The 27,865-nt window shown below is 29.4% G+C and overlaps 1 protein-coding gene across 2 annotated transcripts in view; it reads right to left on the bottom strand.

The window, feature by feature from the left end:
- Positions 1 to 22,594: 22,594 nt before the first annotated feature.
- The window catches only part of LOC115883108 (segment polarity protein dishevelled homolog DVL-3-like), a 46,957-nt gene continuing 41,686 nt past the window's right edge, over positions 22,595 to 27,865 (bottom strand). Inside the window, exons 12-13 of one of the 2 annotated variants that reach the window (XR_004050331.1) lie at positions 24,676 to 24,752; positions 22,595 to 22,952 (exon numbers count right to left, since the gene is read on the bottom strand). Coding sequence is in view for 1 of the 2 variants with exons in the window: in XM_030901408.1 (XP_030757268.1) it covers positions 22,912 to 22,952 (41 nt within the window). In the remaining variant the exon portion in view is untranslated. The remainder of the gene's footprint in view (positions 22,953 to 24,675; positions 24,753 to 27,865) is intronic. The other variant, XM_030901408.1, reaches the window with a different exon arrangement.

Here is a 27,865-nt window from a genome sequence, read left to right as displayed (position 1 = left end):
CGTGATCGGTTCGGTACACAGACGTCATCTGTCATTAAAAGCAGAGTTGCCAGATCATTTTTTTCTTCAGGTATGGATTATCCAGGGCAGGGTTCGGAAAACTACATGTTACTGTTAAAAACTACATAAACTACATTACATGTAGTTAATGTAGTTTATGTAGAGGGTGTAGTTTATGTAACCTATGTATGTAACTTTCAAATATGAAAGGTTTGAGGTGAGGTTATAATAAGTTGAAGCTTTAAAAACACATAATGTATTCAAGAAAACAGAAGAAATATGGCTTTAAATATAATATTTACATCATATTATCTCTATTACACCTCATACAAATGAAAATTATTCATAATATCAATACATAGTTTATTAATGTAGTTTTCATGTAGTTAATGAACGAGAAAAGACGTAGTTTTTGAAGAAAAACTACACGTAGTTAATCAGGTAAATTACGTCTTAATTAACTACTTCCGAACCCTGCTACATCTTCGATGTTGCCAATTTGCAGTTTATTTTTCGAATTATTTGCAGTTAAAAATTTTTTTTTTTTGAGTGTTAATCAATAATAATACAAATTTATATAGTGAAATTTTATAATTTCAGATTTATCTTGATATCAAAAATTAAGATAAGAAGAATAATGAAGATTGTGAAATGAAAGAATATGAATATATAAAATTGTAATAATAATAACATTTATTTATATATTACATTAAAATTAAATTATCATGTACGGATTTCTTCTTAATGGTTTTAAACTTATTAAATTATTTTATTTCTTTCAAGTTATTTAATTTCTAGTTATTTACAGGCAACAATAGTTTTGATTATATGTGATGTTTTGAAATACTACCATGACGAGTCTTATACATAGAACAATACACGTCAATGGGAGATAAGAGGTAACATCTTACCTATAATATTTACTAACATAATATACTTTGATTATATTTTGTATCATATTTCTTAAAAATATCAAGTTAAGTGGATTAAAGAGCAATTTTAGACATATATTTTATCGAAAGAGTGTGTTGATAAGACTAAAATAAGCTTTATGTTTATCTTTTTCTCTTTAGAAGGGAGATGGTTTGTGTCGTGAATACATTACAGTATTTAATATTGTGTACTTTTGATGATACTTTCTAAATTTACTGTAATTTCTTGCTATAATGCCAAATCTTGTCAATATAGTGAAGGTTGAGATTTGATCTTATTAGTTTTACACCTGTGTTTATACAAGACCAAATTAAGATTAGTCTGTGATTTATATTAAGATCTTTCTTATAATATTTGTCATGTCTTAATCCCAATACTATATTATGCTTTGTCTGGAAAATAAATGTTAAAATATCTTATTTGCATATCTATTCCATCCTTCCATTAGGAAAAATATGGTTTATAAATCATATTGTAAAAGAAAATCACATAAATTAGGTGTAAGAATAGAAATCTTAAGGTAGTAGAAGAAATTAATGCAATATATGTATATAAGCAGAATTAAAACAAGTTAACTGTAAATGTTGCTCAAGATGATTCTACAATTTAATTACGGAGGCTAAAAAGGCCTTTTAAGGCCTCCATAGTTTGATGGAATGTTAAAAAAAAAACTAGTATGAACATGACATAGACTACAGCATTTAAAATAAAAAACAACTTGGACACATCCCTTTTAATATTTACCAATTTTTAATAAAGCACTTTTTTAAACGTATAGCATAATAATCTAGAGCAATTAGATTAATTATAGGAATCTAGAATTTTATTTCTATTTAATTTTATTGACTATAAAGCTATATAATAAGTTCACGTTTCACGTGTTGTGCGAAATATTAAAATAATAATAAATAATATACCGCGTAATATGATTGAAAAAATAGCGTCAGCGATGACTATGAAATGAAGATCGCTGTCATTTTATATGGGGAAATGTCTCAATCGTCATTTCCCAGCCAACTGGACGCCGATTTTCGATCATACTTTATATATTGACAAAAAAACACAGAAAAGCACATATTTGTTTTCTACTGAAAATAATTCCAAAATAACTTGCAATCTGGCAACATCGAAGATGTGCGCATGCGTAGTGTCTGTGACTATATGCAGCAAAAACTCGTTTCAAGGTCAGCCACCGGATCCACACCATTACCGATCTAGGAAATAAACCAATAAAATTGCATAAAATCAACAACGGACGACGCATATACCGATCTGGTGGGTACCTATTCTTGACCGCTCACATCTTCAAACATCGCTCGCATATTCGAGAGCGCCATATAACAATAAATGTAAATACGCATACGCAAAATGCGGACGATGTCAGGTCATCGAAAAGATCGAAACTGCGTGGTCAGGGATTTCAATGGATAAGACAATGATGTAGCTTATCAAAATGTATTAAAAAGAGATAAAAGTTGAGTTGATATATTTTTTCTATGCGGTATTGCCGGATTTTGCATCAAAATTTCAAACCGCACAAATAGGCGTTTACAAGAAACATTACATCTAGGGTTGGAACTCTATTTTTCACAATTAGTTACGCATTTTACTACAGTTATGTGCTTAGTATCTTCATTTCATTAGTATACATAAGGTATACATCAAAGTTTTTAAAAGAGTTTATTTTTTTCTACACACGTACAAACCGGCAACATTGTATGCCGCTTTTTATTTTGTCTCTCTGTCCGTCAACCAGAGAAATAGAAGGGATAGAGAATGAGCTTCAACATGCGCAGAAGGTCTAATCAAGTTGGGCGCCATATTCCAGGTCTCCGTGTCATTTTGTATATAGGTGATAATCTATAAGTAATCAAATATCAATTTGCTGTTTTCAACCATACGGGGGGCAATTTAAATTTATTGAAATTCTATCATTTATTATGGTTTAAGTTATTTCACGGGGGTGTCGCGCTGGAAAACAGGCAACAGTCAAATTTAAAAACGTGCCAGGACCAGCGACAAAAGAAAGCAACATCTGCCAGGCATTGGCTTTCTTTGTCCTCATATTGCTTAAATCACATGATACCGCAGCCATTTGCCCAACAAAGAAGCTGGCCGGCTGTCCTGGCAAGTGATTTAAAACAATTTTGCTTTTTTACAATTAAATTACCATTTGGATGTATTTAATGCGATTATTCAGTTAACCGGTAAATTCAGAAATTACACACAAATACTTTGTTCAATAAATACAACTAAGATGTAAACGTATTTTTGTATTTTAGATTTCAACTTTTTCGAAGACCGCCGATAGGAGAACTTTACAACGTACCTGTTTAACTAAACGTATTATTTCTGATAATAATATCAAAACGTAAAGATACCTCTATAATTTATGAGTGAAAAGTATTTTGATTATGTTTTATATTATTTAAACTTTTAACCTCAAATAATAGTAAGAATCCTTGTTTATATCTATACAACCCAGATTCAAAACTGTATTGTCTTCAAAATGTTTACAAAACAAACAATTATTTTAAAAAACAATGTCCTTAATCTGATTTTATACCTCAGAGGATGGCAGGTAAAAATTTTTTATTAAATCGGCATTAATATAACTGGTATTAATACAAAAGAACATAATGCCTTAACTTAAATTTTCTTTACTTCTCTGGTAAATATTCTCTCTACTATTCTCTATTTTGATTCGTAAACTTTAGACTTTGGGATGTGCGATATATATCCTATCTATATCCAAAGGGGCGATCTGATAAAAGTATTTTTTAAATTTTGGTTGTTTATGTTTTGTTCAATATATTTATTTGTAGTTTTTTTGCCTTTGGAATGGCATGCATTGAGGCTAGATGATTTCATTAGTCAAACAAAGGAATTTAGAAATTAGCATATATTTTTTTTGTGATATTAGTATGTTATCATGATATAGGTAGTTTGCCATCACTTAGTGCCTTATGCATGTTACCTATTATATAACTTATCTATTATCCAGTAAATAGATGATAAGATACTACTAAAAATATCTTTAATAGTAAGCTTATCTTTCCAATTCACTAGTTATTTGCAAAATGTATTTTGAATTAATTTAAAGATCATTATTGATATTTTCTTTTTTCAGGTTGGGATATTCTTTTCATTGTTAAAAAAATATATATATTTCAAATATTGTAGAAATATGATGTAAATATAACAAATAAATGATATTGTTTACTAATAATGTGTAATTTATTTACTATGAATTTTCTCACAGAAAATAATAGAAGTCTTAATAATATCATTGTTTGCTGTGTAAAAAGGTATGAACATATTTTTTAATACATTAATGTCATTAAAGTAATAAAATAACTATTTAGCCAACTTCAGGTACCTAAAATGATGTTTTAGGACCAGATCATTACTGTTCTTGGGACGAGGCGTTGGCCAGTCCAGGAAATAATGAGGTCCTAAAAACATAATTGGAAGCACGTGTTACTCCCACTATTGATAGCACGCTTTTTATTGGTTTTTTAGAACGCATATTTACCAATTTTCCATATTTGAAATTATAATGTTTGAAAAAGTTGACTTATAAATTCATCTTAATGCTTGAGGTTTGTTTATTTCATCGCATTTTTGACATATCATTCAAAGAATTTGTGCACAAAAATCACACAAATTCATCAACAATTTTAAAAATGTTCCCAATCGAACATATTTTCAGCAAAATAAAGAAATCGTGTTGGATTTACTTCCTGGCGAAGTCTCGTGCCATTTACCAGAAAGAATATGATGTTTTTTAATGAATGGAAAGAAGACAAAAATGGCGTATTCGTTGTAAATGAAGATGTATTGCTAAATTATTTCCACGAAAAGTAAGTACCCTAGGTACCTATTTAAAAGAGGCTTTTAAATTAAAATATTCTTAAGTACAGTCTAGCGACATTCAAACTAAATAGTTTGGTCGAAATATTTGCTGAGAGCAGTGTAAGTGTTAAAGAAGATATTTATATTGACAAATTTCCAAAACTTATTGCTTTTGAAGAGAATTCGGTTGGTTACGAGGAGCCTAAAAGTCGAGTTTGTCCATAAAGAATCGGTGATTTTGGCCACGACTGAGTAATGAAACTTATTTTACTTACTAAGGTAGAGTTTGCGATAATGATTTTAAAATATATAGATGGTTTCTTATTCCATTGTATTTGATTTTTAGGTAGCTCTTGTCATTGGCCTTTGTGGGCATGTAGAGAGAGAGAATTGTACTCTCTACGAGTGCAAGACATCATAGAAAAAGACAACAGCTGCCTTTTAGTTACCCTTGCGGATACAAAACTAATATCAAAAGAGTGTTTCCGGTGGTGAACAGAGAAGGGGAACTTGTCAATCAGTTGAGTTGTATAGAAAATATGCTTGTCTTAGGCCAAAAAATGTACCACATGATTATGTCTTGTTTGTGACTGTAATTTAAGAATATTTTAATTTAAAAGCCTACTTTAAATAGTTACCCTAGAGTACTTACTTTAAACAAATAACAGCTTTTGATATTGTTAGTATTTAATAATTTAATTATAAATATATGTATATAATTTTATGTGATTTTGTGACAAATTTCGAATGACAAAATAAAACAACCCAAATAACGAATTTAGACATTTTAGTCCATAAAGGTTGCCATGACGACCTTTACGGCCTAGGCCGAAAAAGAAACATTTTACGGACTGAAATGAGTCCGTAAAATAGCTGTTTTTGGGAGCGTATGACAAAAAATATATTTATTAACTTTAAACAGTAAGTCAGTAATACTTAAAAAATATTTTTTTAAAAATTTCCCCTTTTTTAAGCCCCGCCCCTCCAATTCCCCTCAATTTAGCTAGTACTGCCAGGCGACACCAGATGGCGTCTGTTTCCATTTTTTAACATGGAGTTAGCATTTCTTTAATGTACCCTTCTCTGGTTAGCATTAATATGATTTATTTAATTATCGGTTTCAAAACTGCTGTACACAATATTGGGTATATATTACACTAAATATACGAATATTCTGACTTGATTCTGACAAAGACGCTACGGACAGATGACCTTTTTCGTCGTTAAACACTCCAGAAATGCCATTAAATAGAGTATTTACAATTATTTCATGTTTACTTGTACAGAATTACGCGTTTCAAATTTTAAAATTTTTGCAAATTTGGTAAAATTGTTCTAAACAACTTTTGTTCAAGTTGTATATTCATAAAACATTTGGTTCATAATTATTTTGATGATTGCCTTGTATTTTTAATATAAACCTAGAAAAAATGTTTTGTTTTATTTTTTTATTCGTCCCTTCAAATTGTGTTACAAAAACTGTTACATAACATGTCCTCTAACAAATATTTTCAAAATACATAAACATCATTGATTTTATTATGGGTATTATTATTAGTATTTATCCTGGTATTTGTCGACAAAAAAAACTCAGTCTTGTAATAGAACATCAATTTTATATTTCGTAAAATTATTTTGATACAAATTCAATTTGTCAAAATTCAAGTCAAATTTTATTATAAAAAAAACTGTTACCGGTAAGTTTGTAAAACACATTATCGTTTGTCTTAATACTACAAAAAATAATTTATTTTTTGCACAAAAGAAGCTTGTCGATCCTTATTTGTCCATACCAAAATTCTGTATGTACAACATACATATACCTAATTTATTATTAAGAAAATTAGATTATATGATCTCAGAATTTTAAGACAATTTTTTTAAGATAAAATAGTTTCTTCTCAACTGTAATATTGTCAACTTTGGCCTGTATTTTATCTATTTAAAAACATGGGATTGACAATCCCCTGATTAAGTTTCATTGCATCAAATACCTTTGGTATAAATCCTGGCTCACAATTTAAGGCCATTGCAAAATGCTTTTGAGCTTCATCATAGATTTTACAAGAATAAAAGTGTAATATTAAAACAAAGTAACATTGTAAGCTTCATGACTAATGCTGGATTCAGAGTTCCGTAGCCGTAAGACGTAAGCCGTATCGTTAAGACGTAAGGGATATCGACCTTCACAATCACATGATTGCGTTCATAGATCTCCGTATGCCGTAAGCCGTATGCCGTAAGACGTAAGAAATGAACCAATTTTAATTCTTACGTTACGTCTTATCGAATCGGGTGTTGTCGGCTAGGTTCGGTGGTACTCGGTAGCCATTTCTACAACTTTTATAATATATTTCACAGATATTTCACCAGATTTCACTTCGGCAACGAAAATATAATTGTCCGTGTCCATTTTAGTTCAATTAAATTAATAATAACAAAATAAATAAGGAGTATTATAGTTTTATTCACAACATTCACAGCCCAAACAACAACATAACCTATTAAAAACGGTAATGCGCACGCTTACGATGAAGTTATCGTTACGTCTTACGGCAACTATGAATGGCTTTCCTTGCGTCTTAAGTCTTACGGCTAACGATACGGCTTACGTCTTACGGCTACGGAACTCTGAATCCAGCATAATAATCTCATTTTTAACACTCTTTAAATATCATCTCGTTAACAATTATGAATATTATATGATTTTTCTCAGTGATTTGTGGCACAGATACAAATTAATATATGCCCCATAACAGTTTTTAAATAAAAAAACTCCTGCCTACAGATTTAATTTGCTTGTGGCATAATACCGCTTTCTTCCTATATAAATCTTGCCATTTTTCAGTCCAATATTCCTTGTTTTTACAGTTGTAGGAATACTAAAAATGTTGACTATAGAACTCGATACTATGTTTGAAAAAGAAACCTTCATACCTGTAACTGTGCACTTAAATCCTAATTAACTGAATTCTCCTCCTCTTGACACTCTGAACACGGCTGCTGCTAGTATTTAGAAATATTTAGCACAAAACTACCATAACAAACTTTACAATAAAAGTGTTAAATTTTCGCTGTTCGATTAAAATACCCTATCTTATGTTTTCCCTTTTCCTCCAAAATAATCTTCTTGTCAAGTGGGACCAATCTTATTTGATATATTTCTGGTCACTTGAACTTGTGCTTTCATGGACACTATAAGAGTGCACTGTTTTACAGAAGCACGAACATTGATTCAATATCTTCTTCCTCACATGGCAAAAAACATCCTCTTTAAATGGCCACATCTACACTTATTTTTTGACCATTCCCAGCTACAATCACGATTTTTACAAATCGCCTTTAGGAAAACTAAAAATAAACAGTTTTGAATCATCTGTAAACTTTGATATATTTGTATAAACTTACGTGAAACTAATCATTATTCCGGCATTAACTTTCTTAGAATGACTATGAATATACAACAAGCCTTTTTGAATTAGTGTGGCCAAGAACAATTGAGATAATAATAAATTTTAACTAGATAACAACACAAACGAAAAACAAAACAAAACAAACAGATGTCAATTAAAGAGGGGAAGTGACAGCGAGACCTGGAAGATGTCTGCCATCTCGCCGTCGACAAAAATTTGGATGCGCACTCGTCGAAGCTCATTCTCCCACTTCCATATCTCTGCCGTCAACCGATCATTTATATTTATCTCTGTCGCATGCACAAAAATACAGACCACTAGTTTCGACGACGATCGGATAGAAGTGTCTAGTCCTAGCAGTCAACTATTAAGCTTGACCAATCAGGTTGGTTAGCGTGGTTATTTGGAGCAATGCCTTCTATTAAAAGATCAGCCTACGGGCGGACTTTTGTTTACTTCATCAGCTGTACATACTTAGATATTGGGTTAGATTCCGTTTCATATTTTGTCGGTTGATTTTTGGTTTTAACTCTTTGATTTTTGGTATTATTTATTATTGTAGTGCAAAAAACTAATTATTTTGGTGTTGAAGTGACATAAACTACTACCAGATATATGGTCACTCTCGGTTTCGCACAAAAATGAAATTTTAAAAATTACACGTTGATACCAAGTGATTTAACCTAAAGTGCCCATACATTTTTTTACTTATCATTGATTTTTTATTATTGTGTTTTTAAGACTCTAACAATTCATCAATAAAGCCCAAAGTGAATTGTATTGGTGCTATGCCTCATCTTTGTTGTGTTCCTGGGTAGAGAGGATGGTTACTAAGGATAGTTATTATACTAGGCAGCCTAAAGAGTGTCGGAAGAGCAAGAAAAGTGGAATTGCAGAGTTATAAATCAAGAGAATTTTATTGAAAATATCTTTAATAAATTTAAAAATAATATTCACCATGATGGTGATAATGAAAACTGGACAATTATGTTTTATTTTATTCATATTGGTAGATCTCCACTCAAGTGTTGCTGGTTCAACTTCGATAGATTCAAACACGTAAGTAGGTATTATGATCTAGGAAAATAAAAGAATATGTGTATTTAAGTCATGAAAAATTATTATTTTGAGTTCAAATTTTAAAAAAGATTTTGAACAGAAGACTGATACAGTTTAAAAAGAAGAGTGTGTTTTGTTTGATAATATATAATATATTAAGCATAACATATATTTGTTCAGTAATTTTTAATAGAATAGTATTGAATTATTTCTTCAAATTAATATCAAATATTTAAGTGATGGCTGAATACAATATGAATAAAACCAACAATAAAATTGGTATATTTGCATAATACAAAATTAAGTTTTAAGAATAAAGGTGTTACTAAAAATACTAAGAAATTCATATTTCTTTGTTTTAATTGGTCTAATATTATTTACATTTTACGTAAGAATTATACCGTATCATCGAAAAATCGGCGTCTAGTTGGCTTGAAATGAACATCGATGACATTCCCTAAATAACTGTACACATAAAATAATTAACTAAATTTTTGCAATCTTGGAAAATTTGATATTCTTGAACCTTGATTCTAAATATTCTTTGATTTTCTTGGAATTTAGGTTCGGGAAAACGCTGATTGATTTTTCATTTGGTTTTCATTATTTTTTATTTAGTTTAAAAAAAAACAGTTCGGCTAACATTATAGCCTCCATCAGTGTTGTGTCCTTATGAAAATAGTGTCGAATATAATCCAAAAATTGCATATAAAATATGCACACCACGCACATAATGTTTACTGCGTACTCCATGAGATACAATGTAGATAATTTAGTGTTAAGAATAATAATTTTAAAATATGTGGTCATCTTTTGATAAGTTTATATTAGTTTATTAATTGCAGTAAACATTATGAGGTGTGAATTATATTGTATGTAATTTTTTGGATTATATTCGACACTATTTTTCTCATATGACTACAACACTGTGAAGGCTATAGTTAGCCGAAACGTTTTTTAAACCAAATAAAAATAATGAAAGTAAATAAAACTTAATCAGCTTTTTCCCGAACACAAAAATCCCAGAGAAAATCAAAATTTTAGAATAATTTAACATATAAAATGCCAGCGATCTTCATTTCATAGCCATCGCTGACGCCTTTTTGGGTAATGTATTATTTGTAAATATAATTTTTCGAACAGTGATACTTACAAAATATACATATAAATTTTTGTGAATGCAAATAATAATACATCACTATTAGTAGATATTCAATGTTTTTGTTAAATTAGATCGATTTTCAAACCCAAAATTTAAAATATATTTACATTTACCCATTATCTTATGTACCTATACATTATTTGTACATTGTAAAACATTTGCTACATATGTGGTTCATAGTTTATTTGCAAAGGAAGTATTTATTACTATAAATAGGTATATATGTTGTAGTTATTAACTGTATATTATGTATATTTCATTTAAACTATATCATTTTTAAAATACAAACCAAAAATCTGAGGAATAATTATGTTTTCCATGTATTCTACAACATATTTATTAATCCGTTATATCACAAACTAACTTAAACAGATGCGACACCTTATGGGAAATTTTGTGTTCAAAAAGACCTATGTTCGGAAGTGCGACGACAGAGCGGCGATACTGTCGATGAAGGCAAAATATTCGGCCAAACAAACCCAACCGTGACTTCAAATGCGTTCCCGCACACCTTCTCTAAGCTTCCATTTCTTTCGTTCTTTCTCGCATTTAACCTTGCCTTTTGATACACCGCGCCACCTCTGCCCGTCGCAACCGACGTACGATTATAAAGTCAAAGCGAGATTGCCAGCTTGAATTTTTTTTATGTGAGAATTAAATATTATATGTACTTGTATTAGCGCTTTCTCTGGATAATAATAAATAACTATAATTTTGTGATGTTAAAGGAAATATCAGCTAATATTTATTTGTAAGTATAGGGTACAAACTTTAACAATGGATTAAGATCAATACACATATGTGAAAATGACGATATCTTTAAAATTAAAAATGATATAAAATATCAGAAATATAAAATTCTTAAAGAATAGGATGCTTTGTTGTCAGTTTGCCGTTTTGTATTTAGCTGTACTTCCAGCTGTTAATTTCAAATATTAATCTAAAGTCTATCTACTATTAGACAACAGAATTATTTTTAATTATTTTATATCATAACTTGTTATGGTTTTTATGCACTACTATCATTTTTATTTGATATTTTAAATTGATTTAAAATTTAGCAGCTGATCTTTTATATAGCAAATAGGTACTTTTATGATACAGACACGGCATGTGTTTGCACTGTGCCGTGATACCGATATAGTTTATACAAATTGGTAAGTAGAATTGGCAACAGTGTCCTAGAAAAAGAATATGGGAATCTAAGATGGGAATATTGAAGGCTTTCAGAGCATTTTAAAGTCAGTTTCTTCAGTTGTTTCACATGGATATTACATACATCATTATTATTAGCTGTTTCCGATTTTAATTTTCTGTTGGGTTTTGTTGGTTTACATTTAGTTAGTTCACGGTGTTCTTAGTATTGTTTTAGTTAATTCAGCTATTCAGTTTAAGTTTCTTGTTTTGTTTTATTTAAATGCTTTTAAAAATAATGTGCATTCAATGGATGAGAAAACACTAAAAACTGAAAGAAGATACATTTTAGATTTTCTAGGACTAAATTATATCAAAAAACTGTGGGTGTTTTTCCGAAATACCTAGATTTTCTAATACGAAAAAAGCGAATAGACATACCCGATCAAATAATCGACTTATTAACTACATAAACTTTTTGTAAAAGAAATATTACTTCTATGCCAGGTAGTAATAAATTTTCAGCCACCAACTTTCACTATATCATCCCGAGATGAGGAATTTTCAAAATTTCCATTAACATACAAACTGGATAAAATGTTCTCACATTTATGTCCTGAGCCTGAAAAACAATATGGCGATATTATTATATAACTTGGTAATATTTGACGGGTAGTTTCATCTCGTTTGGAATTTGGCTTTCAGAAAATCTATTTGTCAAAAATAATTTTTTTACGTCAAGCAGTTAAAAGCAGAATCGTAGTTAATCAATTACCCAACTTTTGGAACACCCAGTATGATTTTTTAAAAATTCAAAATATGTAAAAAAACAAAATAAATTATGCGTGTCCAAGCGTTTTCCCGAAAGACTAACCGTTTTTTAAATAACAAATATTGGCAATATTTGAGGGCGTTTTTCACCCTCTTGAATTCGAGATTCGAAAACCCCTCCTTATCGAACCTCTACACCCCACAGTCGAAATCCGTTTGCCAAAAATCAGCTTAAACGTCAAGCAGTTTAAGCAAAATCGTATTACTCAATGGTCATATTTTTATAAAACACCCTGTATAAATTTTTAAAAATCTTAAAATATGTAAAACAACAAAAATAAAATATACGTTTTTTAGAGCTTTCCGAAAAACTCATCGGTTTTAAATAAAAATTCTAATATTTGAGGGTGGTTTCACCCCTTAAATTCGAGTTTCGAAAAATCCCTTCTTATCGAACCTCTACCACCCTAAAGTCAATCCGTTTTCAAAAATCAGCTTTTTACGTCAAGCGCTTTAAGCAGGATCGTGATTATTCAATGACCAGATTTTCCGAAACACCCTGTATACATTTTTAAAAATCTTAAATTATGTAAAGAAAACAAAATAACATATACGTGTTTAAGCGTTTTCGGAAACTTAAATAGTTTTTAAATAAAAAATATTATAATATTTAAGGGATGGTTTCACCCCTTTGGAACTAGATTTCGAAAATTTCTTCTTTTCGAACCTCTACTAGAATCAACCTGTATGCCAAAATTGAGCTTCTTACGTTGAGTGGTTTGAGCAGGATCGTGATTAATCAGTGAGTCAGTCACTTAAGAATTTTATATATTAGTAGGTATAGATTGTGAATGTATCAAAAATTGAAAAAAAACTAATGAAATTAAAATCATCTCTATTTGATTCCGAACTACAAAATTCCCTCTCTATTTTCTACACAAAGGAGGCGTAGCTTCTTAGTAAACGAATGGAGGTTACTTTGGTCCGCTGTAAAATTCGCCTATATGACAAATCTAACGGAAAAATTTGCCTGGCGCATTCGCCAAAATGTAATTTTCACATTTGCATTGTTTGTCGCATCTGTTTAGGTTAGTCTGTGGTTATATCTAACTAGCGTGACGTCATAAATCTCGCCCGTCGGCTGATCTTTTAATAGAAGGCATTGTTTGGAGTGTGTTAATCTCTGGTGTTAATTCATTTGTGTTTGTCAAAAACTCTAACGTGATTGGTCGGGCTTAACATTTGCCTGCTAGGGCTAGACACAAGTGATCGGATCGCCTAGAAAATTGTAATGTCACAGTGTCACAGTCACAGATAATGTGTCAATGTGTCGCTATGGTGTGTCGTACAAATTCATAGTACACCAATTAATTCAATAATTAATTGATACAAATGCGCCATTTACTTTTTATTTTTGCTATGGAGTTAGAAATATGGAGGGCTTAAAAGTTAGAAATTAGGGATAACCTTGTTAAAAACTTCATTATCGTCAAATCGTCATTATTAAAAACATTCGGTTTTTACCATAGAGTTAAAAAAATAAAAGTTTTTACGATTTATAAAGTTTATAGCCACAAAATTAATAATGCTCTTATACATTATAAATATTCAATACGATATTTGTGTAAATTTGTATTTTTTACCCTTTATTAACTAAAAAACATATACCTACATTATCACAGACTTACTTAATTCAGTTTAGATCTGCAATTTATATATATATATATATATATTGTTAAATAACACTTAAGGTATATAAGAATTTATGAGCTGATAAAAAATAAAATGGGCATAATATTACGGTTCTTCCATTATCCCTATCATTGTGAATTAAAATAGTATTTAATTTGATTTTAAGTATAAATGGACCCAATAAAATTTCTTAAAGCATAATAAAACGTTTAAGTGAAAAACGTTCGGTACCTGCTTTATTCAGCAATAAATACATTAACACAACAAACGTGTACTAATAACACCTTTAAAATAAGTTAACGTACCTTTTCTTTGAAAATAAAAACGAGCATTTTATGAAAAAAATTGTCTTAAATATACAGGATGTCCCAATATTCCGTAGACATAGAACTACATACTACGTATTTTTGGGATCAAAATAACTTCATTGGACATAATGTACCTCTATACAAAAGTGCTTTTTTGCCCGCTAGAGGGCATCAAACTTTAAAAAAATAAACTGATTTTTTCAGATATTTTAAGAACCCTTATTCCGGTTTGAATGCGATTTTGAATGCCTATATGTTTTGCTAAGTGATTTAACATTAAATTTTTACGAATATCAAGAAAAAGTACGGGAAGGGTAAAAACTACCCTCACCCCCCTCACCCCTACATAAATTTTAGTGTAAATATTTTCAACCGACCACAGATTTTTTTGTCGTAAAATGGCCCTACATTTTTTGTCTCTTGTAAAAAAGCCACCTTTTGAGGAAAAAAATAAAAATGTTTTTTTGCCACATCAGAATAATCGGAAATGTTATTAAAATATCTGAAAAAATTGGCGCCGGGAGGCACGTATAGCCGCCCATACTAAAATATGTTAATAAAAAGTTGGTAGGCAGTTCTTTTAGTTTCAAAGTAAAGGAATTTTTTCATTTTTTTTTATCTCAAAAACTGCGACTTTGACTGATTTTGATGTTATTACAAATTTTGTTGCAAATATTATTCCTAATCTTAAATTGAAAACCGCGTTTCGCTAGCTACTGTAACTTTGGAGTTACGATTTTTTTTTAATTTTTAACCCCCTCCCATACCCCCTTACCAACCCCCCAACCTCCACCAAAATCTAATGGCCAGATTCTCGGGTACCACAGTATTTTTGTGCCAAATTTGGTTATAATCGGTTTAGCGGTTTTTGAGTTATCGTGTTACAGACGGACAGACAGACAAGATGAAAATATTTTGTATTTAGAGCTTACCTCGGGTTTCTCTTATTACCGATTCTGAACCGTCCTAGAACTGTGATGCGTATGCGCAGAAGGAAATATGAAGACATTATTTCATTTGCGCATGCGCTGCAGAGTTCTAGGACGGTTCAGAATTGGTAATAACTAGGGAATGCAATCCCGCAAATGCGGGATCCCTCTGTGATTCCGCGGGATCGAATTTGCGGGATTTACCGTGCGGGATCGACACCAGGGGATTCCCCTTTACGGCTTGGCCATTAAAAATAAGTGAAACAAACAGGTTAGTTGTTAGATTTCTTTCTGACATGCGTAAGTGAAGAAAAGCGTTTAACTAGTAGGTACTTGTGGACAATTTCGTCAAATAAACTGCCGGACATAATTATCGGGACAAGCAAAATTTTAGGGTAAATTTAAAGTTGAATATCTCTTGAACTAAAAAAGATTTTGGGATGCGGTTTGGACCAGGTTTCAGATGTATCTATTGTGATTAAGATACTATGTGGTTTTCGAAAATATATTTAGCGAATTCTCGTATACAGGGTGTTTTATAAGAGTGTGAAAATTTGATCAAGAATCTTTTTTACCGCAAATTTACAATTTTTAAAAAATCGAAATTTTTACTAAGTACGACTAATCTGTATTGAAATTAGAAAAACAATTTGATCGGGTTTTTATTTTTATTGTGTTAAGGAAAATACGACGTTCTTTCGAAAAATATGCATTTTTAGTCATACCCTTGTCATACGATGGTCCTAAATGGTACAAAAAGCTTTGTACACTTTGCATATGCCAAAAAATTATTAATATAGAGTATCTAAAAGCAGATAACTAACACAAGTTGAAAACCATCTTCAACATCAGAATAATATTTTTATTTATAAAATAAGTAGATAAATTATAATAAAATTTAAGTTTATTTAATATTAAATATATTTTTTGAACACCCTGTATACATCGGTCCAAATTTCTGTACAGTTAGAAGATACACGCTATATCAGTATATTGTGGGCCTATGCAAAATGTACAATGCCTTTTATACAATTTAGGGCCAAATGTATTATTTAGGACTATAAATCCATATTTTTCGAAAAAAAAACTCGTATTTTCCTTAAAACAAAAAATAAAAAAACACCAAATTGTTTTTTCTAATTTCAATACAGATTAGTCGTACATAGTTAAAATTTCGATTTTTCAAAAATTGTAAATTTTCGGTAAAAAAAATTCTTGACCAATTTGTACACTATTATAAAACACCCTGTATACGAGAATTCGTTAAATATATTTTCGAAAACCACATAGCATCTTAATCACAATAGATGCGTCTAAAACCTGGTCCAAAACGCATCCCAAAATCGGAGAGAGAAAAGAAGAGCATTTATTGTTTACAATCCCGCAATTTTGCCGATCCGCGGGATTGATTGCTTTAATCCCGCGGGTTTGCGGGATTGAGATTTTGGTGCGGGATTGCATTCCCTAGTAATAACAAGAACCCGAACAAAGCTTAGGTCATTTATGACCAAAATAACTCATTTTGAGTGAAATTAAAAAAAACTTTTTTTTTGGCAATCTTAATAGCCTACCTTAGGTACTTTTTGTTTTGATTTTTTTTTTGTTTTGATCAAACCTAATAGAGACCTTTTTATCTATATTCTTTTATATATATATAGAGACCTTATTTAAACCTAATAGAAACCTTTTTTTGAGATTTTTTTTTTGTTTTGATCAAACCTAATAGTATTAGGTATGGAACTTATTTTGATTTCAAATATATGTAGTAATTCTGTCCACGGAATCTTGGAACACTCTGTATATTGTTTATTACCAACCATTAATATAAGGTATAGATTAAGTAGTTCTTATTTACAGTTATAATAGTTTTTACTCCAACACCTCTGTTTGCCTATAATAAAACTTTCATTTACATTTTATTTTTTGTTTAGTCGAGAATTTTTTCTTGAAATTCAGTAATCCTTAAAATTATCAAACCAACACAAGGAAAATATATTTGCAGGTCTTTTGTTTTGAATTACATGTACATTAACTTTTTGTGCACAGCAAAATCAAATATTAATTCAACACGTCCAGTGCAAAAACAAAATTTTTGTTTTGGTGTATTATGGTGAATTAGTGTTTTATTTTGCTCTTGTAACACCAAAGGTTCCAACTTGGTTCAAAAAAGTTCCAACCCCGGTATTCCGGAAACCAAACTTCGGCAGCACATCCTGCAGATAAAAATAAGTAAAAAAGTTCGTATAAATGTATGCCCTAAAATGTTGATTTTCGGAGATACAGGATGTAGAAGTTTCATTTTTATTTCGATTTTTTCCAAATAATTTATGAACTAACGTCAATATTTGGATGAAAATTGGTGTCTGGGAGTTTTTTGACATGAGAAATTTGATTTTGATGTCAATATAACTCCTACTTGTAGAGGGCGCCACCTACATGTGTTTTAACTGTTTTGAAGAGTAATAACTTTTCGTCCGTACCTGTATAAAATTATGGTGTGAAAAAATATACATTTCCATGACTTTTTACGTAAAAAATGTCTCTTGGTAAAAATCGCTACGAGCAACCGTTCTCAAGATATTTAGAATGAAAATAGTCAACACATGTCATTATTGACATAAAATAAACATGTTGAGTGGATAGTTACTTGACTGAAATAATAAATTTGGGAAATTTTTATTTTTTTAAATTAATCATAAACTTTTCTGCGAAAAAACAATGATAAAAGAGTTTCTTTTGAACTTTTGGCACAAAAACATTTCAAATTTATTATTTCAGTCATATTTTAAAGGTGTTATTAGTACACTTTTTTTGTGTTAATGTATTTATTGCTGAATAAAGCAGGTACCGAACGTTTTTCACTTAAACGTTTTATTATGCTTTCAGAAATTTTATTGGGTCCATTTATACTTAAAATTAAATTAAATACTATTTTAATTCACAATGATAGGGATAATGGAAGAACCGTAATATTAGGCCATTTTATTTTTTATCAGCTCATAAATTCTGTATCCCTTAAGTGTTATTTAACAATATATATGTAAATTGCAGATATAAACTGAATTAAGTAAGTCTGTGATAATGTAGGTATATGTTTTTTAGTTAATAAAGGGTAAAAAATACAAATGGACACAAATGGCGTATTGAATATTTATAATGTATAAGAGCATTATTAATTTTGTGGCCATAAACTTTATAAATCATAAAAACTTTTATTTGTTAACTCTATGATAAAAACCGAATGTTTTTAATAATGACGATATGACGATAATGAAGTTTTTAACAAGGTTATCCCTAATTTCTAACTTTTAAGCCCTCCATATTTCTAACTCCATGGCAAAAATAAAAAGTAAATGGCGCATTTGTATCAATTAATTATTGAATTAATTGGTGTACTATGAATTTGTACGACACATCATAGCGACACATTATCTGTGACTGTGACATTACAATTTTCTAGGCGATTATACCGATCGTCGTCGAAACTACGTGGTCTGTAATTTAGTGCATGCGACAGAGATAAATATAAATGATCGGTTCACGGACAGAGAGACAAAATAAAAAACGGCATACAATGTTGCCGGTTTTTACGTGTGTAGAAAAAAATAAACTCTTTTAAAAACATAGAACTGTAATAAAATGAGTAACTAATTGTGAAAAATAGAGTTCCAACCCTAGATGTAATGTTTCTTGTAAACGCCTATTTGTGTGGTTTGAAATTTTGATGCAAAATCCGGCAATACCGCATAGAAAAAATATATCAACTCAACTTTTATCTCTTTTTAATACATTTTGATAAGCTGTCTACATCACTGTCTTACCCATTGAAATCCAGACCAAGCAGTTTCGATCGTTTCGATGACCATTGTTGCTATTCTTGACATCGTCCGCATTTTGCGTATGCGTATTTACATGTATTGTTATATGGCGCTCTCGAATATGCGAGCGATGTTTGAAGATGTGAGCGGTCAAGAATAGGTACACAGATCGGTATATGCGTCGTCCGTTGTTGATTTTATGCAATTTTATTGGTTTATTTCCTAGATCATATATACTTACGGTTTATTTAAAATATGTAATAAAGTAAATAATAATATATAATAAATTAATCATAAACTTTTCTGCGAAAAAACAACGATAAAACAGTTTCTTTTGAACTTTTGGCACAAAAACATTTCAAATTTATGATTTCAGTCTAATAACTATTTAGTCAACATGTTTAATTTTATGTCAATGATGATAGGTATTGATAATTTCAATTCCAAATATCTCGAGAACCATTACTCGTAGCGATTTTAACCAAGAGACATTTTTTACATAAAAAACTTCGTAAATATAATTTTTTTATTCAGTAGTTTTATACAGTTACGGACGAAGAGTTATTACTCTTCAAACCAGTTAAAAATTATATAGGTGGCGCCCTCTACAAATAGGAGTCATATTGACATCAAAATCAAATTTCTCATATCAAAAAACTCCCAGGGACCAATTTTCATCTAAATATTGAGGTTAGTTCATAAATTATTTGAAAAAAATCGAAATAAAAATGAAAGTTCTACACCCTGTATCTCCCAAACTAAGCATTTTAGGACATACATTTATACAAACTTTTTTACTTATTTTTATCTGCAGAATAAGCTGCCGAAGTTTCCGGAATACAATTCGGACCACCCTGTATATTGCTCTCAATAGAAATATAGATAATTTAAAATTTTATAGCTCCCTAAACTATTAGAATTCGTGCCGTACTATATGATCAAAAGGTTTTATTATATTGACTTTAACAATTAAAAATGTTTCTTCTTATTTTTGTATTGCTATTAGCTTTATGACCAAATATTAAAGTTTATTTACATATTTGAAAACAACAGTTTGACATTTAAACGATTTTATTTTGAATACATTTTTTGTATAATAACATAAATTAATAATTTCAGTCACACAACATATTTTTTGGTTACACTTAATGATTCCCTGTAGTTTCCACAAAAAAATATTTGTTTTTTAACAAAAGATTTAATACAAAATATTATAATACATGAAGACACATTAATTATAATATTTTCTTAGAAATCTTAATTAAGAGTACAAATAAAACTGTTTTTACAATTTTTAGCGTTATAATAATTTCTAATATTTTATCGTTACTTCAAAACTATATTACAATTAACATGTGTTGTTAAAATGCCAAAACAAATATACCCTGTTCTTAGCATTATTACAGCTTAGTCCCTTACTAGTAGATCTAATATTAAATGCTCGATAAATCTTAAATACACAAGATTTCTTTTTTTCCTGCATACAATTTGCACAATTATTTTTAAAAAATATTTAAAAAAAAACATTGCAAATAAAAATATCACAAAACTGTAAAAAAATGTACACATGACATTTAGCATTTAAAGTTTTAAAACTTAAAAAAGCACCCGAAGATATTGGCAGTGTATATAATGTGTATATAAAGTAGGTCCATAAAGTAAAAAATAAACATCGACGATATCAGTCAAAATTCGCCATCAAATATGCCTAAATTTATAATAAAATTAAGATGCCAAAGTTTTTTCCATTAGTTATTTTAAGTAAAACAATTTTATTCTTTACTTGATGGACACTGGGCGCCTTATATTTTCTAGATTAAAAATTTATATAGAGACAAAACGAAAAAATAAAACCTTGCTTACCTATATTAACAAAAATAATTTATTTCCTTAAAATTACAATACATTTAACAAAAATTTTGTCATATTACATGTAGGTTCCGTTACTTCTGTAGTTCGTAAATTAAATAGCAATAATATAATATAAATATTAAAACAAAAACATACTCATTTGATATGATTGTATAAACAGTGGCGGCTTCTTCTATAAGGTTGGCAATAAAAAAGATGAAAATTAAAAAAAAATAGCTTGCTAAGTTATACTAAATATTATTGATTAATATCTTTAATAAATGCAACTCCAAAATAAATTGGACATTTGGTTTGTTGGGCTTATCTCAGTGTATTTTATGTTATTTCTTGCATTTTTACAATTATTAGTTTTACGTAAAATTTATAAATTATAATGAGATTATTGTAAATATTAGAGAGGCTTAAAACAATTATTTAGATTACAGTTGAAATAATAGACCAAGAGCTGGCTACATAAAAAACCTTATCATCGTTACATGGCTAATTTTTCTTGTTAAGTATCTTTATGTGTAGCCATTATGAAATAGTCAAGTCTGCCAGCGCGATCCCGAGGCTTAAAGAGGGGTGGCCGCGAAAGGGTGAAATTTTTACACTAAAATTATTATAAGGTACACGAGTGATAATTGCCAAAGAGCTTTTATTTATTATTAAGAAACGTGGAAAATTGTTGGCAGACATTTTTCTCGTGGCCGGCAGACAACGCGAAAGAGGCATGAAATTTTAACAAAAAAAAATAATCGCATACATGCATGTCGATTGGTGAAATGTCATGTTTATTGTTAATTAATTTAAAAAGCCGTATGCAAAAGGGCAGACAAAAAAATCGTTATTGAAATAATAAAAACATATATTTATAATATAATCGTATATATGATTTATCTATACTATAAATGGATGAGGCGGCGAGCGTTCCCTGACAGCGCTAGAGTAATATCGCGCTTTTGATAACTGCCTGCAGCTGATTTAGCCACGATCTTTTTGTCTACCGTTTTGCACACGGCTTTTAAAATAAATAAATGTGACATTTCTCCAATCATGCAAATATGCCATAATTTTTTTTATTCTATATAAAAATATAAATATTTATTATTAAAATTTCATGCCTCTTTCGCGTTGTCTGTCGGCATTTTAGCGACTAGAAAAATATCTGCCAACAATTTTCCACGTTTCTTAATAATAAATAAAAGCTATATACCTAACCCCCCCCCCCCACTAACCTAACCTAACCGGTTTTAATGTTTGAGAAATAAATACTGCCAACCCTAACTGTTTGCTCAGCAGCCACTACTAATTAATTGTAATAAAATAATATTGCTAAATTTTTACTTCTACTTTTTATAAAGTATGAGTTATAAGTGTATAAGAGTTATATAATATACAGGTGATGATCCACGGTGGTTGTAGCATTAACCTACCTATAACCCCTATAACCTAGGTTAGCTGTTTATGGGAAACAGGCGAGAAAAGGTAATTGAATATGAATATGAATTGATAAAATCATAATTTCAGCATTTGACAGTTGAAATCTGGAATAAGCGTTAAGAAAAGTCAAAATACAATCAACCTGTACAAAGCAACCAACTGAATATCATATAGAGAGTTAAAAATATATTTATTTCTGTTTCTTCTGAAATTTCTTCATATGTTCGTTATTTTAAACTGAACCGTGTATAAATTATTTAAAAAATCACCCCTTCTACATAAATATCCAACCTATTGTAACCGTGTATCACCCTGTATAGTTAGATTATATATCTCCTGGCAAAATATCAACTAGAAAATAAATATATCGCCTAATTATTTATGTTTGTTTTGAGACTTTAATAATTATTATGTCGACCTCTAAAGAAAAAAATACCTGTACATATAACATTTTAATATACACGTAGCATTATAAAACCGTTAAAAAGTTGGTATTATGTATGGTATACTCGTATTGAATAATTGGATGTCAGTCGTGCTGCTTTACGTTTGTGTAAACTGATAGCTCACGACTCCTGTCTGATCTAAAAAAAAATATTACAATAACATCGTGACAAAGTAAAAGTGGGGTAAACAAAACCATGTGTGATTAACTAAGAAACATCATTTAATTTTAAATAAATATACCGTATGATCGAAATAAACGGCGTCAAGCTGGATTTGAAATGACGATCGACGATATACCTAATGACAACGATCTTCATTTCCAAGCCAACTTTGACGACCTTTCTTTGGGTGGTATTTTACATTTTATGCCGAAAAGTGAACAAAAAATAGAAAAATAAAACTGAGTTATTGAAAAAAGTTTTGTTTTGACGATAAATTAATTTTAATTTAAAATTTATGTTTATACACAATCTTTTATGGATATTTCCAGCTACATTAGTACAAGGTATTTATGATAAAAAAGACAAGGTGATCTATTTTTAATAATGAAAAAATACAAAGATAACCCTTACATTTGGCAAAGCTCAAAAATGGCTCACCCCTATAACTTTTTTTTAGATAAAAAAAAACGAGATACGGTATGTTAGTATAAAACATAAATTAGGATTGATTGACGTATTCAGTTGGTTTTGGTCACTTCCTGTTTCACCGAAAATTACTACAACTCTTGATTTTTAAATGGCACCTTCGGTATATTTTTACTTTATTCGATAGAAAATGACACTCTGAAGAGAATGACATATCATATGTCAACTTTCGTCATTTTCAGTTAAAAATAAAACGAATTTTTAATTTCGGGTAAACGAGTGCCACCGGGTGTGTTTAAAAACACTTAACTTTTAATCAAGGAGCCTTGGGAAAAATATATTTGATCGTTTAATGTTTTTCGTGTCTTCTCCTGGCCTGGTTAAAAGATGCCCCAATCGTATTTTTAATCATATCTTAATTTTTTCAAATGGAACAAGTGTGGCTCATTAGCATGTTTAGAAAAAGCATTTTTGTACGAATAATTTGGTACCACACACTTGGTCTTTCGAGTCAAATTGTCGTTATAAACCGCATGTTACAATAATTTCAAATAAACCATATGCGAAAATGTCAAAGTTGACATATGATATGTTATTCCATTTAGATTGCCATTTTCTATCAAATAAAGTAAAAAAAATACCGAGGGTGTCATTTAAAAATCAAAAGTTGTAGTCGTTTCCGGTGAAAGAGGAAGTGACCAAAAACAATTGAATACGTCAATCAATCCTACTTTATGTCATATACTAGCATACCAAATTTCGATTTTTTTATCTGAAAAAATAAACAAGTTACGTAAAGGGAATAAATCAGTTTAAGTGAAAATTTTCAGTTCGTTCAGAACGAAAGAATACTACTATTATACGGTACTTAGTATAGTTATTTTGTTGTTGGCAAGTTGTAAATAAACGTAAACAAGTAAATAAACAACAAATAAGGTATTTTTGTAATGTTAATTTAATGGTAAATGCACAACTAAAACATATATACATTCAAAAATATAAAACTTTAATTTGAAAATATATTTGAAACGCCCTTTATACTGACATAATATTTTTTTACATGTGCGTGTTTCTTAAAAGAGTAAAAAACAGAAAAAACTGATTAGATCTGTCGATCGATAGTATGTATTAAACTTTCAAAATAATAAACTATAGCGGACACTTAATATTTTTGTTTTATTTACCCCGCTTTACCGTAAATATGTTTAAATAACGTCGCATTGCAACATGCATGCAAATTTATGTGATTTTTGTCCAGCTAACAATAACTTACCTTCAAAACAAGCAAATTTTGTAAAAACTTGCAAAAGAGTGCCTACTGTGAAAATTGCACTTAGAGGTAACTTAAAACTGCAATGAAATAACGAATTAGTGAACAAAATAAAAACAATGTTTTGTTAAAATGAAATTTACTGATATTAATAAAATAATATAAAAATAATATGTGGATGTGAAGATAATTAAAACCTACAATATATTTATATAGCTATGGGTACTCAGTAAAACATGAAAATACATAAAACATACCATAATTATTATAGGAAATGCTCCATATAAATTATGGAAGTAATAGAAAATTTAAAGAATATTAAATTCTATTTACAAATAATATTTTATATTTATCTTATTTTTTTACTAGAAAACATATTGTAGATAGTTACACATTTGTTTAAAACATATTAAAATAGGCAAATCAAACAAAATAATCTCAAATAAACTAAAAAGTATATTGAAATTACGTGCCTCATGCATTTTTTACAGAATTATCTGCGGCAAATACTAATGATTTAGTAATATTTAACATAAAGTTTACTACTCTAAACACATGTATTTCTTTTCTGTACACAAGTAACTATACGATATTAAAAAATAAATTTTTAAGAAAATATTAACATTTTTAAAAATTATAATATACAACAATAAATTAAAATATACTATAAATTAGTCAACTATTATGCTATATGTTTCATTTACTCAAAACTAATTTGTCTATAGAACCATCATCTTTTTTATTTAATTGTATTGAAATTGTTAAAAATGAGCTCCATCTTTGTTAAAAATAATTGTTAAAAATGACCTCTATCTTTTATTATGTTATGGCAATTATATACATATAAGCTGCACTAGAGTTAGTCTCAAATAAGATAAAATAATTAAAAAAATAGTAAATCAAGTGAAAAACGATATACCATAGGATCGCACCATAGCATAGTGGCCATTTAAAATGAATGAAATAATGCAACAGAAAAAAAAACTGATGCTATATTATATTCAGTAATTTCATAATAAATAGTGACGTTATAGTCTAACGATAACTAATAAAACTAATTTTCCACAAAAGCTAATTTGATTTTAGGTTATCGCTAGAGCAAAAAATTATTGGGAATAAGCATATTTAAGCGATTAAATAATAGGTTAAAAATTATTTACTGAGTAACTAACTAATGTTTAATACGTCCAAGGTAGCACACTCAAATTTAAAAGAAAAACATAATTAGAAAACAACAAACTATAGCATCCAATCATTACAAAAACTGTCCAAAGAAGCATTAAAGTAGTTTATTCTGCAAGTGTTATATAAAATTTATTGTAAAAGCCAAAAAAGTTATTTTTATGGTTTTTGACGTTTACTGGACCAAACTTAACGAAAATAAAATAAAATATATATAAAGAAGTATATATCCTAAGAAAATGTTAAGGAGTTTTTGCATATGTAAAATATATAATTAGATAAAAACAGGTCAACAAATAATAAATAAAAAATTAAACAAGCTAGCCCATCACGATACACATATATAACCTGCACAGACAGTCATTGCATTTTAAAGAAAAATATTTAAAGAAAAGCAATTTAAAAAAAAACATCCAAAAATTGACAACAATTTATCTTTGAATGCAATTAAATTATTAATTAATTAATTTAATTTAATTAAGATAATTCGATACAAGTAATATTTAGAGTAAAAACCACTCGAAATTTGTTCATTCTTTTCAATTGACACACATATTTACGAACACTGATAGGCAATGATACAATAACCTTAAATTATAGTTTTGATTAATTGATCATAGATGGCGCAATATTAGTTATCCATATTAAAGTTGGTAAAGAAATATTGTTTTATTGAAAAAAGTATGGCTCTAGATCCTTTTTTGGTCAAAATAAAAAGGCGCAATTAAAATTTGCAGTGAATGATAGAAAAATCTGATTATAAACTATGTGCATAACTTTGACCGCGAATAACTTTTAAAGGAATCTTTTTATGGAAAAAATCAAAGATACGTTTTTTGTAGAGCATAAAATTTTGTATTAGAATATGTCTTTGTCGAAGCTGTAGGTTCATATGTTTTGGAGATAAAAAATTAAATGCAAAAGGTCAAAAAATTCCATGTTATTTAAATGGGAAAAGTATCATGATTCTGGCACGGTTTAAATTAAAAATTTAGAGCTTTTATACGTTGGATATTTTTTTTTAGACCAAAAACTAAAACTTCAGAGGGCGGCACCAAAAAAAAATATCGACTTGGGAAATAACGGACACCCTAATATATAGCCTTTATCTGCCCCCTGTATTGTTTTTGGTTACAGCACAATTATTTTATATGAAAACTGGAAATCAATTTCACAATTTATCACAACCACACAGCACAGCACAAACATATAATTCCTCATACTTAAAGTAAAAGCCATATCAACCAAGTTTACGCCACAATTAAAAAAGAATGGAATATTACAAACAAATGAAATAAACGCTACCAACATAAAAGCTTTATCCCAGATTACGCAATTCAGAAGGTACCTACTGCAACTAGCATACCGGTAAAGCCGATCCTACACGAAATGTCCAACGTTGTATCCAACATTCGACAATATTGTAATTGACAGGTGAGTCTCCTACACGATGGGGTGAACGTTTGTTCCAACACTAAACTTAAGTTGGCACTACATTTGTGATTTTAAATCAGTTTCTTTACTTGAACAAATGGATAATATAAATAATCACTGGGATTGCCGCTGGTATGATAACTTTTTGTTGCACAAAATTATCGCAAATAATTATAAAACAAAGACATACAAGGAGGTGGTGGGTGCTATCTTTGGTAATTATTGGGAAAACTGGAAATCGTCCGATTTTTACGAAAATTTGTATACACCCTATTTTAAGGTCGTCAATTACGAATCTGAACTTTTTTTTAAAACGGTAAGAGACCACCATCGAATTTTTCTTAATTTCTCATATTTTTAAGATTTTCTAGCACATATTTTGTTAGGTATTCTATAAACAATTATGTTTTCGCTATTTTCTGTTACTTTTTTAACCAATTCTATGCACACTAGAGGAAAATTTGCTAAAATAAATTTGTAAACAATCTGAAAACGTTAGGTTATGTGTTTCTGGCATTTAAAGCAACGTTGCCAATGCTAAACCTAAATTTAGCGTGTTTTTTTCGCTCATTCTGGG

Source organism: Sitophilus oryzae, unplaced genomic scaffold, assembly GCF_002938485.1.
Source record: "Sitophilus oryzae breed Bouriz unplaced genomic scaffold, Soryzae_2.0 scaffold_1809_pilon_pilon, whole genome shotgun sequence".
In the NCBI taxonomy this organism is placed as follows: Eukaryota; Metazoa; Arthropoda; class Insecta; order Coleoptera; family Curculionidae; genus Sitophilus; species Sitophilus oryzae.
Note: the sequence above shows the minus strand (reverse complement) of the source record. Positions and strands in the feature narration are given on the sequence as shown.